Genomic DNA, 19,684 nt, shown 5'->3' on the forward strand with positions numbered 1-19,684 from the left:
TCCCAACTCCTCCTGAAAAGCCCTCCAAAAGCTGGAAGTGAACTGTGAACCCCGATCTGAAATGATAGAAACAGGCACACCATGAAGACGAACTACCTCCCAAATATAGATACGAGTCAACCTCTCAGCACTGAAGGTAGTATGAACAGGAAGGAAGTGTGCTGACTTGGTCAATCGATCCACGATGACCCAAATGCTGTCAACACCTCTAGAAGTCCGAGGCAACCCCACAACGAAGTCCATAGTGATACGCTCCCACTTCCACTCCGGAATGGATAATCTCTGGAACTCGCCACCAGGCCTCAAATGCTCGGCCTTTACCTGCTGGCAGCACAAGCAACGGGAAACAAAGTCAACAATATCTCTCCTCATGCCACTCCACCAGTAATACTGCCTCAAATCACGATACATCTTCGCTGTGCCCGGATGGATAGAGTATCTAGACTCATGGGCCTCAGAAAGTATCAATTGTATCAAATCTCCAACTCTCGGAACACAGATGCGGTCGGTAAATTTCAACACTCCATCAGGATCTAAGGTAGCCTGACCATCATCACCCGCTAACACTCGATCTCTAAGGGCCACCAAGGTATCATCCTCAAACTGGCAACCACAGATCCTATCAAGCAAAGAAGACTGAACTCCCATAAAGGCCAAGACGCGTCTAGAATCTGAGATATCCAACCGAACCATGCTATTAGCAAAGGACTGAATGTCCAAAGCTAAGGGTCGCTCCTCAACAGATAAGAAGGCTAGACTACCCATACTCACTGCCTTTCGGCTCAAGGCGTCCGCTACCACATTCGCCTTGCCCGGATGATAGAGAATAGAGAGGTCGTAGTCCTTCAGGAGCTCAATCCAACGACGCTGCCTCGAATTAAGGTCCCTCTGGCTCATGATGTACTGAAGACTCCTATGATCGGTATAGATCTCACATCGAACTCCATACAAGTAGTGCATCCAAATCTTAAGCGCGAAAACTACCGCCGCCAACTCCAAGTCATGAATGGGGTAGTTGTGCTCATGGATCTTAAGCTGCCTCGATGCATAAATAATAACCCGGCCCTGCTGCATCAATACACAACCCAAACCAACGCCGGATGCGCCATAATAAACTGTGAAGCCCTCACCCTCAACTGGAAGAGTCAATATAGGAGCGGTGGTCAATAACTCCTTGAGCCTCAAAAAGCTCGCCTCACACTCCTCTGACCAAACAAAGGGAACATCAACACGAGTCAATCGAGTCAACGGGGCTGCAATAGTAGAAAAACCCTCAACAAAGCGTCTGTAGTAACTCGCTAACCCGACAAAGCTACGAATCTCAATAACAGAAGTGGGCCTATGCCAATCACGAATAGCCTCAATCTTCGTCAGATCAACCCTAATACCCTCCTTGGACACCACGTGCCCCAAGAAGGCTACAGACTTAAGCCAAAACTCGCACTTTGAGAACTTGGCATAAAGCCGTTGATCTATCAAAGTCTGGAGCACTATCCTCAAATGCTGCTCATGCAAACTCCGGCTTCGCGAGTATACCAGTATGTCATCAATGAAGACGATGACAAATAAATCAAGGTATGGCCTGAACACACGTGTCATCAAGTCCATGAAGGCGGCAGGGGCATTAGTCAACCCAAACGACATCACCAAGAACTCATAATGGCCATAACGGGTCCTAAATGCAGTCTTAGGGATGTCCGCTGCCCTAATCCTCAGCTGATGGTACCCGGACCTCAAATCAATCTTAGAAAACACGACGGCACCCTAAAGCTGATCAAACAAATCATCAATACGAGGCATGGGGTAACGGTTCTTCACCGTCACCTTGTTCAGCTGCCTGTAGTCAATACACTTCCTCATAGTCCCGTCCTTCTTCTTCACAAACAGAACAGGAGCACCCCAAGGCGATACACTCGGACGGATAAACCCCTTACCTAAGAGATCCTCTAACTGAACACTGAGCTCCCTGAGCTCTGCAGGAGCCATCCGGTAAGGCGGAATAGAAATAAGACGGGTGTCAGGCTCCAAATCTATGGCAAAATCAATGTCACGCTCTGGAGGTAAGCCAGGTAGGTCTGTGGGGAACACATCTGCAAACTCTCTAACCACAGGAACTGAGTCAACTGAAGAGCCCTCCCTACTCGCATCTCACACATAAGCCAAATAAGCTAAACACCCAGAAGCAACCAACCGTCTAGCCCGCATAAAAGAGATGATCCCTGTCGGTGTGTGACTATAAGCACCCTGCCACAACACTGGGGAAATGTCAGGCATGGCTAAAGTAACAGTCTTGGCGTAGCAATCCAAGACCGCATGGTAAGGGGATAACCAGTCCATGCCCAGAATCACATCAAAATCAACCATATCTAGCAAAATAAGATCAACTCTAGTATCACAACCCTGGATAGTCACTAAGCAAGATCGCAATATCTGATCCACTACTAAGGACTCACCCACCGGGGTCGAAACATGAACTGGCTCTGCCAAAGACTCAGACCTCATACCCAATCGATGAGCAAAATAAATAGATACATACGAGAATATGGACCCGGGATCAAATAATACTGTAGTAGGCTGATGGCATAATAAAAGCGTACCTGTGATAACATCGTCAGATGCCTCAGCCGTCGCCCTCGCCGGTGCTGCATAGAAATGGCCCTGAGCACCTCTGCCCGATGCATCTGATCTACCACCTAGCCTGCCTCCTCGAGCTCCGCCTCTGGTACCCTGTCGGCTGTCCCGACGACCCTGGTCCTGACCACCACCTCTAGCTAGAGGGAGCACTGCTGAAACTGGTCTAGGTGCAAGGGGAGCTGGTACAATCGCTCCTCGCCTTCGCTGGGGGCACTCTCTGGACCAATGGTCAGGAGCACCGCAATCAAAACACCCCGAAGCTGAACGCCCTGAAGTAACCCGACTGCGGTAGGAAGGGAGGGAATCTGATCCCCTCGAACTCTGGCCCGTACTAGGACCACCCTGGTGATATTGGCCTCCCTCAGAAGCAGGTAATGTCGCCTGAACAGGCTGACTGGACTGACCCTGCTGTAACCTCTGGCGGAGCCTATCATAGGAGTCTCTCCCTCTAGTCTGGGACCCGTTGTAGCTGCCTTGGTAGCGTGCCCTCTTATCGTTGCCCCCTTGGGCCTCGCGATGAATATGCTCCATGGATCGAGCATGGTCAACTACATCAAGAAATGAACGGCTGGCAGAAACTAAATGCTCTGTGTCGACCCTCAGACGGTACCGCAACCCATGTACAAAACAACGAACTCTCTCCTCCTCCGTGGGTAGGATCATGGTAGCATGTCGAGATAACTCATAGAATCTCGTCTCGTACTCTGAGACGGTCATAGGGCCCTGCTCTAATCTGGAGAACTGATCACGAAGCCTATCCCTGACGCTCTGTGGCATGAACCGGGCTAAGAAAGCCTCTGAGACCTCACTCCAAGATACAGAAGGCGATCCAACTGGCCTGGACTCTCGATACGAGCGCCACCACTGCCTGGCTGGCCCATGAAACTGATGAGCAGTGAAGTCGGCTCCTCTCGACTCCAAGAGGCCTAATGACTGTAGCTGCTCCTGACAAGTGAGCTGGAACTCATAGGCATCCTCCCCCATCGCCCCTGAGAATATCGGCGGTGCCAACCTCTGGAATACCTCGAGCATCTTCTGCTCGCGTAGTGGCATCTCCCCGTCCTTTAAGTCTGACACGACAGCCACATGAACTGGTGGTGGCTGAACCTCTGGTGCCGCTGCGGCAGGCTGACCATGCGGCGCTGGAGCTGGTGCTGCTGCTGCTGGGGCTGGTGCCTGTCGCATCTCCCCAATAGCTGCTAGTATCTGAGTCAGGAGAGCATGAAGATTAGGAGTTACAGCTATAGCTGGTGCAGGTGGTGGCTGGGCTGGCCCTGGCCCCACCGGCTGTGGAGGTACATATGCTGCCTGAGGCTCCTCCTCCCTATCTTGGGCTGGTGCTACGACCCCGCCTCTTGGTCATTTCTACTTTCTTGAGTTACCATCGTTTATCTTCACCCCATTATGCCTTTGTAGCATCTTTGTCCTCTATTTCCATCCCTAAGACTACAGGAGAAGCACTTTCTCATTTTGGATGGAGGCAGGCTATGATTGATGAGATGTCTGATTTACATTCGAGTGGTACTTGGGAGCTTGTCCCCCTTCCTACAGGTAAGTCTATTGTTGGTTGTCATTAGGTTTATGCGGTCAAAATTGGTCCAGATGGTCAAGTCGATCGGCTTAAGGCTCGCCTTGTAGCCAAAGGGTATACTCAGTTATTTGGGCTAGATTATAGTGACACTTTCGCTCCTGTGGCCAAAATAGCATATGTCTGTCTTTTTCTATCTATGGCTACCGTTGGTCATTGGCCTCTTCGTTAGTTAGACATTAAGAATGTTTTTCTGCATGGACCCTTCAGGGTGGCCCAGTGGTTTGAGCTTGGGACTTCCATGTTGGAGGTCTCAAGTTCGAAACCCCTTGCCAGCGAAAGTAAGAAGTTTGCTTTCTGGGTCGAGCTCGTCGCACTAGGCTTGCCTAGTGCGGGTTACCTCTCCTATGTGGTTTGCGAGCTATTGCATAGGAGCGGGGGTTTTACCCTATGCGCACCCAAAGGGTAGCGGTTGCGGGTTTCCCTTGTCATAAAAAAAAAGAATGTTTTTCTGCATGGTGATCTTGAGGAAGAAGTCTATATGGAGCAACCAACTGGTTTTGTTGCTCAGGGGGAGTCTAGTAGCCTTGTATGTCGATTGCGTCGGTCACTCGATGGTTTGAAACAGTCTCCTCGAGCTTGGTTTGGGAAGTTTAGCACAGTAATTCAGAAGTTTGGTATGACTCGTAGTGGAGCTGATCACTCTGTGTTTTATCGGCATTCAACACCAAATCTGTGTATCTACTTGGTTGTTTACATTGATGATATCGTTATCACCGGCAATGATCAAGTTGGTATCGCTAGTTTGAAGCAGTATCTCTTTCAGCATTTCCAAACTAAAGACCTCGGCAAATTGAAGTATTTTCTAGGTATTGAGGTTGCTCAGTCTAGATCAGGTATTGTTATTTCTCAACGCAAGTATGCCTTAGACATTCTTGAGGAGACAGGAATGATGGGATGTAAACCCATTGACACTCCTATGGATCCGAATGTTAAACTCCTTTCCGGACAAGGGAGCAACTCAGTAATCCTGAAAGGTATAGACGGTTGGTTGGAAAGTTGAATTATCTCACGGTGACTAGACCAGACATCTCTTTTCCTGTGAGTGTTGTAAGTCAGTTTATGACTTCTCCTTGTGATAGTCATTGGGATACAGTTGTTCGTATTCTGCGATACATAAAGTCAGCTCCTGGTAAAGGACTACTCTTTGAGGATCAAGGCCATGAGCATATCACCGGATATACAGACGCTGATTGGGCAGGATCACCCTTTGATAGACGTTCTACATCCGGATATTATGTTTTAGTAGGAGGTAATTTGGTGTCATGGAAGAGTAAGAAACAAAGTGTGGTTGCTCGATCTAGTGCGGAAGCAGAATATCGAGTAATGGCATTAGCAACTTGTGAGCTAGTTTGGATCAAACAGTTGCTTGGAGAACTGAAGTTTGGAGAAACTGGTCATATGGAACTTGTGTGTGATAATTAAGCGGCCCTTCGTATCGCATCAAATCCAATGTTTCATGAGAGGACTAAGCACATTGAGATTGATTGTCACTTTGTCAGAGAAAAGATACTCTCAGGAGATATTTTACCAAATTTGTGAAGTCAAATGATCAACTTGCATATATCTTCACCAAGTCCCTCATCGGTCCTCGTATTAATTACATTTGTAACAAGATAGGTACATATAATTTGTATGCACCAGCTTGAGGGGGAGTGTTAGAATAGAATAGGTATACACAATCCTACACAGAATAGGAATAGTTTATAGTCTCCTAATTGGTAAGGAATTGTATCATGGTGTCTATTAATAGGGTTCTCTATGTAATAATTAAAACACAATTTCAATAATATTCTTTTCATATATTTCTCACAGTAATCTTCATGTGATGTTTGCTCCTTTCTTTCCCGCTCTTTCCACGGCATGTATGCATCATAACCTTTGATTTTTTGCATTCCATCTTTTTTAAAGCGTTAAAGGCTAGGTTGTCACCCCTTTTTTATTTGGGGGTACAAGAGGTAGACTGGGTTTCTTACACTTTGTTGGTTGTTCTGGCCATAAAGTTATGTAAAACAAAAAAAAAACATGCTGTGCGAAACGTCCCATATTGCCAGTGCCTTATAAATAACTGTTGAACTTATAGTTTACTTGCTATTCATTTCAGGGCATTGGGTTTCTGAATGATCCTCACAGGCTTAATGTTGCTCTTACACGTGCTCGTTATGGAATCGTTATCCTAGGAAATCCTAAAGTGTTGAGCAAGCAGCCTCTCTGGAATGGCTTGCTGACACACTACAAGGTAATTTCTTAAATAGTTCTGAAAGAAAATGCTTAAGGTAACTTTTTCTTTCTTTTTTTTCTATTGTAATGCTGATTTTTAAAATGCTTATTACCTAATATTCTGCATTTCATGATTATTCTAAACTAAGGTGTTGTTGAACTGGAAATTTTTGACATTTTGCTCATTGCGTGTTATTTTTGGGCCAATCCTCTTTGGAAGAGGGTGTTGTATTGCTGAGTTTGTCTGACTACATCATTATTGCTTTAAACTCTTGGAAATATCTCTTCTAGTTTATTACGCCTTGAGATGATCAAACTTTTACATGTTTGTCAATCAGGAGCATGAATGCTTGGTAGAGGTCCTTTAAATAACTTAAAGCAAAGCATGGTTCAGTTTCAGAAGCCAAAAAAGGTAGTTATAGGTTTTTATATGTTCTTTCTAAGTTTGATGTTTGTGCCTCAGCAGAATGTAACATATTGTGGTTCTGATGTGGGGGTTGATCTTTCGTATCATTGGTTTTGCAGATCTACAATGACCGCAGGCTTTTCTTTGGTGGTGGACCTGGAATTGTTCCCAGTGATAATTATGGATCTCCTGCCTCATCAAACCCCAATGCTGACAGGCGAAGTAGTCGCTCTAGGGGTATGTTGGATTTTAATTTTTTCTCCTATTGGCTTACTTTACACTCATAATTCAGTAGCTTTGATCTGTATAGTAGGAAATGTTATGATATGGATGTGACTATTTCCATATGGATCTCATTAGTCATGCATGTTTCCTGTAAAATTGCTATTTGTGGAATTTCTTTTGAGATGATAACTCCCCCCTCCCCCCCAAAAAAAAAAAAATGAGGTACCATATTGACGCAATTGGGGATAAACCCGTATACAAGCATAGACAAAGTAGATGACTCAGATAAGAATGTGATTTTCTAAAAAAGTACCTACTCGTAATGGGAATCCTGTAGGTGCTCCAAAAATTATACATCATAATGGTCCTCGTAATTGGGTAGAAAGCAGTTGTGTGGTGTTGATGATTCCACGCTGAGCAGGTTTCATCATCTGATAAGGTTGTTAGAATCCAAGCTACCTCCTTTCCCTGCCAAGTTTTCTTGAATTAGCGCTGGAAAGTGAAAGCATGTGTTATGTTCCAAATTACAGTGTGTTCATACATCTAGTCCTGTCTTATGGCTCAGGTTTTGAACTTTTTATCTTTTTAATAGGTTCTTACATGGCACCTGGTCCATCCAATGGTACTCACAGACCCGGTGTCTATTCTTCTGGTTATCCAATGCCTCGAGTTCCCATCTCCCCTTACCATGGCGGCCCTCCCCAATCGTATGCAATTCCTGCTCGTGGTGCTATACACGGGCCTGTTGGAGCTGTACCTCATGTTTCACATCCAGGTAGCCGGGGTTTTGGTGCCGGGCGTGGGAATGCCAATGCTCCGATTGGTAGCCATTTATCTCACCAGCAAGCCTCCCAGCAACCTATTGGAAGCCATGGGGCTAACTTCAACTTTTCTGCACTTGAAAATCCAAACACTCAACCATCTGGCGGAGGACCTTTATCTCAGCCTGGATATGCTTCTAATGTTAGTAAACCTGTTAATTCTTTCACTATTCTATCATATTCTGATTGTTCTAGTAGCAAGCATGTTTTTTTAATTTTAAAAATCATAGATGGCCATTCAAGGACCAAGCCAGACATTTCGCGATGGATTTTCAATGGGTGGCATGTCACAGGTAATCGATTTTGTTAACCATTGTTGTTTGCTTCGCCAAGTATCACATTTATCCTTTAATTTTTTAATCAGGACTTCTTGGGAGATGATTTCAAGAGCCAGGGATCCCATGTTCCATATCACGTTACTGACTTCTCTACACAGGTACTGTCGTACACATTCTCTAGTTGGCAGTTTGTATAATATCTTGATGTTCTCACCCCTGTCCATCTAATTTGTACGTTCACTTTTTTCCCTTTTTGTTAAGTAGTACTAACTCAGCTTTGTTTCACTTCCATTCAGGCTTCTCAAAGCGGATATGCTGTTGATTATGTAAATCAGGGAGCACAGGCTGGTTTTCCAGGAAATTATTTGAACCATAATTCACAAGCTGGATACTCACGTTTTGGTTCAGGAAATGAATTTATGTCACAGGTAAGCTGTCCGGCCCCTTGGCCCCTTCATTTCTTGCTCTTTTAGGTCTGTTGGGGGGAAATGGAAGGGGTCGACAGTCTCTTCATAGGTGGTGAACAACTGTTTTCTTATGTGGTTTTCTTTGCTGATGTTTCTCTTCTTCCTGTTTACATGGGTCTAATGCTTATGTCATCATTTTGATTGCTCTGCAGGATTACATGGCTCATGGATCCCAAGGTCTCTTCACACAAGCTGGATACAGCGATCCATCACAAGAGGACAGTCCACAAAACCATTTTGGCATGTCCAATGCAAATCCACTTCAGTCTCAGGTTACTGCATTATTAATTCTGCTTGGTAGTTAACAAGATCATTGAAAGACCTCCAGATATGAAGTATGCACATCACGTGAAGTCTCCAGCTACTGGGATTTAGGGGACTTCACGTGTTGCAAAATTTTCCTTTTTATTGGTTAGTTCATCAGTCTAATTAATGTCAATATCAATTTTGTTTCTGTTTTTCTTCAGAGTTTACTCAATCCACTGTACTCTCAGCCTTTTGGGCACTACAACACCCAACCATTGAACATGCAAAGCTCCCAACCTCAACAGCCTCAAGGCTCACAAAATCAGAAACTCCATTACAACGGTTAAGGACCACCAGTTTGTTGCTTAATGGATTATGGGTTTACATCCAGCAACTTGGTTTGTGCTGTCATGTGTGACTGTATTTTGTGTAAGATGGAGTAAGAGTGCTGAAATTCAGGTCAGTTGGTGACAGCATGATGACTCTGAATGATTTGATTCCGAGGGATGAGATGGAGGAAGGCTCTCTGATAAAGAAAAGCATGGGCAGCACATCCGGTGCTGAGAAAGGTGAAACAACAGATGTTATCTGCTTGAGTTTGTGTGCTGTGCTAGAGAAGGTGACTGTTTATTCAGGAGAGAACATTACATAGCATGGAATTAGTCTGAGGGTGCCGGTTGTTATTACAGCCATGCATGGAAGCTGCTAGCACTATCGTCCTGTACAGGTATTCTGGTAAACATCAGCATAATCCTTTCAGCTCTTCCTGACATGTAATTAATACTCACTAATATGTAGACTACGATGGATGTGTTTGTTAATAATGCAGTAGTGCCACTGCTGTTATAGACTCTTAGGTACCTAAGCTTGGGCTGTCAGCCTTCCAATCAACTTAGTTTGAATTTAAATTAGTAATGGAGTCTTGTTTCTGTGGGTGGTTGTTATTTAAAGCACTTAATGCTATAGTCCATGAAAGTATTTAACGTGTTTACCTTGCGTTTAGCGCAGTTTTTCTGGCTGTAGACATCCCCTTTCTTACCTAGTTGGTGGTGGATTTGCAATCGCTTTTTAAGTAGCATCTATGGCTAAGTTCAAATGGTGTATGTTGAATTTCTTTCGAGTTCTACCTTCCCCCGTACGTTGTTTGTGGGGTTGGGATTCAGACTTGCAACGAAGATAAAATGAAATTTGCTGGAGGCAGATTCAGTTGATACATGAACTTCAATGCTTTTCCTATTGGTTAGTAATAGAAATATGAGGTACAAATTTTCAAATAAGTATAAGAAATAGCAGATTGTAACAATGGTCAAGAACAAGAAAACAGATATAATAAAATTTGAAGGACCAAAAACTACGGGAGCAATACTACGAACATCTACCTACCTATTAACTTGGAGTTCATATGAAATAAATAAGAGTTCAATAGCATTTACTATGGAAACAACTTGGGCAAGTACAAATTATTTGCCTAGACACCTTACATTCCTAAATATTAGAAATCTGATTAACTGAATCTATTTAAAAGTATTTCACGTTTCAGTAATTCGAAGATGATTTATACAAATGTCTCATTTTTAGGCCACTATTTAGACTGTCCCTAATTTTTAAAATTATGCAAATATAGTCTTGAGACTTGACAAGACGTTGAACACAGTTTAACGTCTACAAAATTTTAGACCATGGTCTATAATTTTCATTTGATCAAAAGAGATATTTAGATCGTGATCTAGAATTTTCACAAATTATATATATAAATAAGTTTTTAAAAAGAAGATGGCGGGCGGAAATTTCTGCAATTTCTTGCATTTGAATAATTGGACTTTGTATAAACTTATTAGGCCTAAAGTATTACCCTTACAATCGACACGTCAACATGAAAAATATTAAGATCAACCTTCTGAATACTTTTTTGTAGTAAGCAAATTAAGATTTACTGCGACAAATGAATAATATTGATATGGAAATGTTTACCTTTTCAGTACCATTAAGAAACGAGCTTTATAATAATGTCCTACAATTCCCACTTATTAAATTTTAGTCAAAGAAGATAAAACTTTTTCTTCAACTATTCCCTACACTAAACTGAATTTGATTGGAGACATCAAAGCATGTATTAAAAAAAGATTTAACTTTAGTTTCCAACCGTTCAAGTCATATCCAATAATCATTTAAATTATAATATAAAGAGTTTAAATTCCACATACTTTAAAGATTGTTTGGTTGTTCAAATCAAAGTTATAGTAATAATTACGCCTCAATTCAAAACAATGTTATTCTAAAATTATAATCAGGATAGTTAATCTAAATTATGTAAAAAAAAAAATTAAACTTAAAATCCAATGTAATTGATTTAATAAATTGACAATACAATGTGACATTTTCCAAGTAAGCATGGTGACAATTGCCAAAATTTATAAACAAGAGATGTGTAGTTTCGTCGTTTGTCTCTTATAAGTAGCCCACTTTGATTTAGGCACGCTATTAATAATTAACTCTAATTGGTCACATATGATAATTCTCTATAAAATGCCACGTTGCACCAATTGTGACTCTTCAAAGACCAACGTGCCACCTTTCAAGGCAATAGAAATTATTTTAGAAAATGACAAAAAAATAATCTCTTATATTTGAAGGAAAGGTTTAACTTAAAATAACAATAATAATACATCCAACATTAGTGGCGGAGTCAGAATTTAGTGAAGGGTGTGCACATTCTTTTCAGTTAGGTTAAGAGTGTACAAAATTAAATATACAGTCTTAGTTGTTAAAAATTAATCTATGTACACCATATAATTCTTGGGGTGAAAAAAGTGCATCAGGCCACCCTTTGTCTAAGGTGACTCCGTCTATATTCGGCATCAGGGACGGAGCCACCTTGTACTAAGGGGGTTATCCGAACCTCCTTCGACGAAAAATTATATTAATTATATATGGTTAAAATAATTTTTTATGTATATATAGTAGATGTCGAACCTCCTTCGGCTACTTCATGTGTCTATTTCTATGGATTTTGAGCCCCCTTATTAAAAATCCTTGTTCCGCCACTGTCCGACATATATAGTTTTACATAAGTAGAGTTCGAAAAAAATAGATGTACACAAATCTTGTTTCTCTCTTTGTGGGATAAATAGGTCGGTTTCAAAAATATCTTCAACTCAAGAAAGTAAAAGATTGAAGTAGTTCATCAAAATACATTTCTTAACCTAAAACATAACGGATAATAAAATGGATCAATTTTAAATAATTCAACGATATATTTATCCTTCTCCTCTTCAAAAATATTTAAAATTGAATGACTCTCCCAATAAATCAAATTGATTAGATTTATATGTCAACTTCAAATATAATTAGGCTCGTGGCAAAAGGCAATAACACTGATGATTATTCCATAGGTTATAATATAGGCGAAATGGTCTGGTAGACTCTTATACTTATATCAGTTTGTATTCTAAACTCTTTTACATACCCCTTTGTCATCTGGACCCTTATACTCAATTAAAATGATATTTTTAAGCACCTTCAATCATGTGTGTAGCTCACTCTCCTTTATATAATTGACATGTCATATCCATGTCATATATATTAATGCCAAGTCATAATTTTCTTCATAACGATTTTTAATTATTAATAAAAATGTTAAATAAAAGACTAAATCAATAAATTTTCTATTTTACGAAATAAAATAAAATTATTATTTCTCTCACCTTCCCTCCACCTCCCCTAACCAACCATCACTGTCAAAACTCAAAACCATCTCCATATCCCCTATTTTTTCTTCTTCATTTTTTTTCACAGAAAAAGGAGGCATCACTTAATTTAATGAAATTAAACAAAAATTTAACAACTTTATGAAAATAGATTGGGAGCATTTTTGGGTTCTTCTTAGAAGAAAAAAAAAAAAAAAAAAAAGGACGCCGTTGTCGCCGAAGAAAGCCATCGCTGCAGTCGCTATTTTTGTCAGCGAAATCACATATACTTTCTTTCTCACCATCTTCATTTCCGCTGGACACTATCACTATTTTTTTTCCTCCTCCAACCTCCACAAAAACAACAACCTAAGTCATCTCACCACAAGATCTGGCCCGCTTGTCTCTCTCACGCCACTGTGATTTAGTGGTCTCCGGCGAGCGCTAGTCTCCGGTGAATCAGTCGCTGGTCTCCGATGTTAGTAAATTGTGGAGAAGAAAAAAAAAAGTTTTCAGGCGTGGCCAAAAAGAAAGGGGTAGTGGGGAAGAAGAAAAGACTTTTTAATTAATTATTTTTTAAAAAAAAATATTTCTTTTTTAATTTTAATATTTTTTTAACCTAAAAAAGTTATTCACTCGCCTTAAGGTGCGTGAAGTCACACAATTTTGCCAACTCAGCCATCTTAAAGACACATAAGCTTGGTCAATGGTCAAAGGGACTTGCTAAATTATGTTTTATTGAGTTTAAGGTCCATATGACAAAAAAGCAAGTAGAAGAATTCAAAATATAAACTGATACAAATATAAGGGTTCATCAGACCATTTCACCTATAATATAATATAATATAATATAATATGACATTTATGTTTTATAATTAATGACATTATATTCATAACGTACAATATAAATCATTCAAATTTAATTTCAACCGTTAATTCAATTAATTAACTATTAAACGGCTTGACCAATAAGCAATCAACTCATTTACATCAATCACTTCACTGTCCCTTCACAATATTTTAAATCATAGATAATTATGACTGAAATTAAAGTACTTTTTGTGTTGATTTTAGACATGCTAATTTTTTTTCAAAGAATCCGCTTCCAATTTTACAGACAATATTTGAAATAAATGTAACCTTTTGATTTCCGAAAATTAGTATTGACATCAATTCTCGTAAAACAAAATATGACAACTAAAAATAAATTGAGAGAATATTACAACAAAACAATTACTAATATAATTATAATTCTCTCTTATTAAATTCAGTCAAAAGAGTTAACTAAAAGTGGTTTCTCTCTCAATCATCCGTATTGAATCAACTTGATTGTATCATTAAAATTATATTAAGATGGTAAGTATTTTTTTATTTTAAATCTCAATTTCAAGTTTACAAATTTGGTTGCCTTTGATAAAGACGTATTTTGTTTTACCTTTCAAATAAGTTTAGGATACGAATTTAAATTAATCGAATCTCACATCAGACTACTAAAAAGTTTTTTTTTTTAATGTTAATTGGAAATAACCCAAAAGACAATCAAATTGACCGTGACATCAATATTTAATTGGTTCTTCATTAATTATAAATGTCATTCATTCAAATCATTTTTAGAAATAACTGTTAACTTTAATTCCAACCGTTAAAACTAATCTCCAAAACATTTTATTCCAAAAAAAATAATAATTAAGAGAGACAAAAAGAAAATCACTCTCAAAAAAGGATTTAAAAAAACTGATGTCATGAATTAGCTCTGATTGGTCACAAATCAGGGATGCCAGCCTATTATAAATTATATCAAGAAAGACAAATATTACCACTTCATAATAACACCAAAATTTATTTATATTATGCATCTAAAGTAAATGTATTATGTACTAACGTGGCTAAATTATAATCTCAACTAATAAATATCATTAATATTGAAATTTTTCTATTATGTTTTATTTTTTGATTGATTTGCTAGGATCATACGATATTTTAAGTTTTTTTTAGATAATTTTTATGTAATTTTAGGCTTATCTTATCCTTTTTAATATATTATATTTATGTAAAAAAAAGGTTTAAAAAAGAGTAATCTTTTATACTTTGTAAATAATTAGTTTTAGGCTTAATATATATTTTTTACAATCAAACCGTGTTATAACATGTTTAATATCATTATGTTTTTAAGATTTTTTAGTTACATAAATGATGTGATATATTTAGACAAAACAAAGCTACAAGACATATATTAATTTAGTCCGTGCCTAAACTATTTTACCTCGACTCTAAAATATATAAATTCAAAATCTTAATTTCACTATTATATTTAAATTCATTTTTTTAAAAAAATTATACACATAAATTTGGAGGATTAATGATTAGTGAGTATTTTATAAGACAAAAACAGCTAAGCCAAGGATGAATAATAATGAGGTACAGAGCACGTGTATGCACACGCATGTCAACATCTAACTTAATAGTCTATTTTCTTCTTAACACATAACTTACTTTATGTTTCAATTAAATATGATAAAATATTTTTATAAATATTGTTGTTCAAATTTTAGAATAGCTTTTGTATGTGTTGTCAAATTACATATTAAATAAACAAGTTGATCATGTAATATGTTATATGTAACTTTTTTTTAGTTATATACATTAACCTTAATTAATATATAAGCATGTTATTTTGTGCTTTATTGAGGTTAATATGTATAATAAAGATACATATTTTAAGTTGTTAATTTATAATTTTATATATGTAACTGATATTTGAGAATATATAAAATAAAACCATTCTCAAAATCGATATGGAAATGTATAATAATAATAATATTTTAGCATGCGATCAGATGTTCACGAATAGTCGAATAGTAGTTCGAGTATCTAAACGAAATGAATCGAAAAAAGAAAATGTTTTTTTTATTTTGCGTTTTCTTTTTCCACTTGGTATCTTATATCCACATTGAAACCCAACTGGATTCGACTCTAAGTTCCACATTGAGGGGTAAAACACCTTTTAACAAAGGCGACTTTGTATCCAGAGAAATTCAAACCCGAGAGCTCTCATTAAAGATGAAGGAGTAATTACCACTCCACCACAACCTTTGTTGGTTATTTTATTTTAGAGAAAACTATTAAAAACACTCCTAAACTTGGTCTGAATTATTAGTTTCCGTCCTGAACTATTGACAACCTTAAAAACACTTCTCTACTTGACTAACTCAACTTAGATACACTTTGATCTGCCACATGACATAGCAGGTGGTCTCAAGCTCTTGCAGGAGCATGAAGATCTTTATAAAAAAAAACTGAGAGAAATGTTGAAAACATCTCTAAACTTGGCGAAAATTTAGTGGTGTATTTCACTCATGTGGCAAGATCAAAGATGTATTCAAGCTCAGTTAATCAAGTAGTTAAGTATTTTTAAAGCTGTCAATAATTCATAGATAAAACTTGTAATTCACGTCAAATTTAACGATGTTTTCAATATTTTTCTCTATTTTATGTTTTCTTTGCTTTAAAAAAAAACAAAAAGAAGAGGAGAAACGTTAATTACAAGTGTGGGGCTACGTAGCAGGTGGAACAGAAATTGTGGGGTCTATTTGAACTTTCGCAGAAAATATGTTCCATAATTGTTCTTTTACCATGTTTGTTGTTTTTCCATAAATACCCTTTTCTTCTTCCTAATTTTCTGGTTTACCCCACCCCTTTCCCGCCCTATTGCGGTAAGATTATTTGAAGGTATTTGGGTAAAAGTTTTGGAATTAATATCTCAAAATTATTTATCTAATAAAGTCATTAAATTTTATTTTGTATAAAAAATTATTCAACTTAAATAATTGCATTAATAAAATTACTCATTAAATTTATCATTAATATATATCTCATTAAATTCATAAAATATAAATAAAAGTTGCTTTCATAATTTGTGAGAATTTGAGAGACGTGATAATCTTAAACAACTTCAATTAAAACAAAATTCAGATTGTGACATGACATTTTGCTTAATCAACTAGAAAGACTAATTATGATATTATATTAATCTACATGTTAAGAACACAAGACAAGTAGTGTGGTGTAGTAGTGTACGTACCGGTCTATACAAATATTTTACAATTACATATTCATATCATATATAAAGCTGTCTTCAATCATTTCTTACAAAATTTATTATTTATGATTTTTATGGGCCATTTGTATTTGCAAAATTGACTTTACTAGATCTGGCCAGCTATACATGATGAATAAAATATTATATTTCTGAAATTTATAAATTTATTTGTCATGATCGTGTTTCTTTTAATCAATAAAAATCGTTGCCTTCTTTTTTTCAAGTTTCTACATGATCCTTTCAACTTTCTTGTTAATCTTAGTTTTAAACTTGTTATAATTTCTAATTTTTTTCTAGTATCCGAAAGTCCGCACTCAAATTTATACGAAGCAAGTCTGTTCATAGATAACTAATTAATCTTTATCCAATTGTTGACATTACTAAATGTTCGCAATAGTCATTTCAAATACAACATATGTTGAAGTGGCTAATGAAGTTCGAGGAAGAAAGTTGTTAATTAGCTATGTACATGAAAATCAAATATTTTTAATTAACCAATAGACTAAAATAGTTTGTAATTGTTATTGGTATATATATAACGTATAACGTATATATACACATAAATTATTTAGTGATTATACATTAATTAGAATTTAGACACTATATTGGCTAAAATAAAGACTATAGTTATCCTAACTTTAGTTGTGAGCCGTTGTTTAGTGTAAAGTTCCCATCATTCTTTTTTTGTTTTATTTATGGAAAACCAATCTATATCTAGTGCTATTTTTCAGGATAAACAAGGGAGATTGGTAACAACTCAATTCCATCAACTCAACAATAATTATTTTTATTGGAGAGGAATAAAGATGCTTTACTGATTAACAAAAATAAATACTGTTTAAGTTTCCAATCAATTTGCTAGCAAAATTTGTCAAAAAAAGGGGTGATTTTGATTGAAAAATAAAGGACAAACTCTCATATATTAGTGATAGATTGAAAATTAAAGGATAATTTTCTTGATTTTTTATTCAGTATTCAATACTTGTTTTGAAACCCCGATAAAGAAAATATCTCGTAATAATTGTTTTTCTATTTTTATAATTTAAACTCGAAATCGACCGGGAATCTCACAACTTTGGACGGTGATAGAGAACTAATTATCCATTTGACCATATCCAAGATGGTGCCCCATTCCCACTTAAGCTCCTGTCTTATCATTGGACCACTTAAATAATTGTTAATATCAATGATCACCTAATACCTTAAATTAATTCATCAATTAAAATAATCAACTCTTTGGGACCAAAAACGAAATTTCATCTAATGCTTTTAGGTTTTTGTAAAATGTGAATATAGTATTTTTATAGTAGAATAGTTTCTTCAATAGGATAATCTCAAAGTAGCAATAAATTTATTTTCGTACTAGACTTATAGATTGTAGGTGTATTAGAATAAGTTATTTGCCTTACATCTTTTGAAACACAATTTTTTTTAAACCTTTATCTACTAACGTGAGATGTTTTGTATACTGAACTGACGTAGTTTCTTTCTTTTCTCTCGTTTGGGAACTCATCAAATAATAATGTTTTGTAACTACTCTCAACCTTAGACGTCAAACCATCCTGTCTTGTCACTTTGTGTGTGTTGGAGAACATTTGTCAAGAATGTTCTGTTCAAAAGACAAGAAAAACACCTGTTCTAAATAAATATATTAAATTAATATAATAATATGTATTACTACATTTTATTACAAGTCAAGTTTAAAATAATAGCTTCATGAATTGTTCGTTTGTATTTGTTTATACTTATCAAAATAATAAGATAACATTGCTTAATTGTTTATACTTATCAAAATAATAAGATAATTGTGCTTAATTATAATGAAACATGTATATTTGAATAGAGGATTCATATACTCAACTTCAACAGATTTCTTATTCAATTATAGTTTCAAATAGAGGATTCATATACTCAATTTTAATAAACATCTAATTCAATTATAATAATTTGATTGCAAAATTAAATTCAGATGGAAAAGTAATATATAAGAGGTTAAAGTGTTGGTAACAAAGGTGATTTCATACTAAGAACTTGAATAAAAATCTATAATTAAAAACAAATTATCACTAATTTATCACTCTATGCAATTCTTGTTGGTTATACCTATTAATTTAAAACGAAAAAGATGAATCTTTCATACGTTGTAATAGGGTATGTATTATTCAAAATAAAGTCAAGAAATCAAATCAGATCAAATCAAATTAAAAAAATTTGTTATTTAGTTAGCTTTTTAAATATTTTTTGTTTCATTAATTGAATGAAACTTTTTTTTTTTTGGAAAAGTTAGTTTCTTTGTTTGATTTCGAATTTAATAAAAACAGAAAACATTTTGAAACCAAATTATATAATTTATGTATGCATATTATCTTTGTATAAAAACATACTTAATTTCTTTATTATAAGTAGTAAAGAAATTAACTAGCATTAAATAATTTTATCCAATATTCCACTAAATGATGTAAAAAATCTCATGAGTTATGATTCGAGTAATTCGAATTACAAAAGAAAAAGAAAAGAAAGAAATTGATACGGTTAATAAGACAAGCAAAAGAGGAAAATACATTCGCTTATATTTTTATTTTCTTTAAAAATAAAATCTCCAATTCAATATATAAGAGTTAGGACAAAGAGATCTCATTTGTTCCGCTATAAATGTGGGTGATTATATCTATAGACGGAGCCATATGTTTCAAAGGTTGTCGGAAAACTATATATATATATATATATATATATATATATATATATATATACCATGTAATTAGGTAAGAAATACTTCTATAAGTATTATATATTGATTCTAATGGACTTTTGCATTATTTTGAGAAAATCATGGCTCCTCCATAGAAGATATACCCATTGACTAAGCCACATCTTCTCAAAATTTGTCGAAAAATTATACTTTATAATTAGATAAGAAATACTTCTGTGTATATGTTGATTCTCATGATCTTCTTCATTTGAGAAAATCATGTCTCATCTACAAAAGATCCAAGTTAAGGTCACTCAACTAATTT

The 19,684-nt window shown here is 36.3% G+C and overlaps 1 protein-coding gene across 1 annotated transcript in view; it reads left to right on the top strand.

Annotated features, from left to right (window-relative positions):
• The window catches only part of LOC125841390 (regulator of nonsense transcripts 1 homolog), a 25,149-nt gene extending 15,640 nt beyond the window's left edge, over positions 1-9,509 (top strand). The window contains 10 exon segments of the mRNA XM_049520506.1: positions 6,327-6,461; positions 6,781-6,796; positions 6,799-6,854; positions 6,968-7,085; positions 7,666-8,036; positions 8,125-8,187; positions 8,259-8,330; positions 8,469-8,600; positions 8,792-8,911; positions 9,107-9,509. Of these exon segments, the coding sequence (XP_049376463.1) occupies positions 6,327-6,461; positions 6,781-6,796; positions 6,799-6,854; positions 6,968-7,085; positions 7,666-8,036; positions 8,125-8,187; positions 8,259-8,330; positions 8,469-8,600; positions 8,792-8,911; positions 9,107-9,232 (1,209 nt within the window). The 3' untranslated portion in view covers positions 9,233-9,509.
• Positions 9,510-19,684: the final 10,175 nt, after the last annotated feature.

Source organism: Solanum stenotomum, chromosome 10 (genome assembly GCF_019186545.1).
Source record: "Solanum stenotomum isolate F172 chromosome 10, ASM1918654v1, whole genome shotgun sequence".
Classification (NCBI taxonomy): Eukaryota; Viridiplantae; Streptophyta; class Magnoliopsida; order Solanales; family Solanaceae; genus Solanum; species Solanum stenotomum.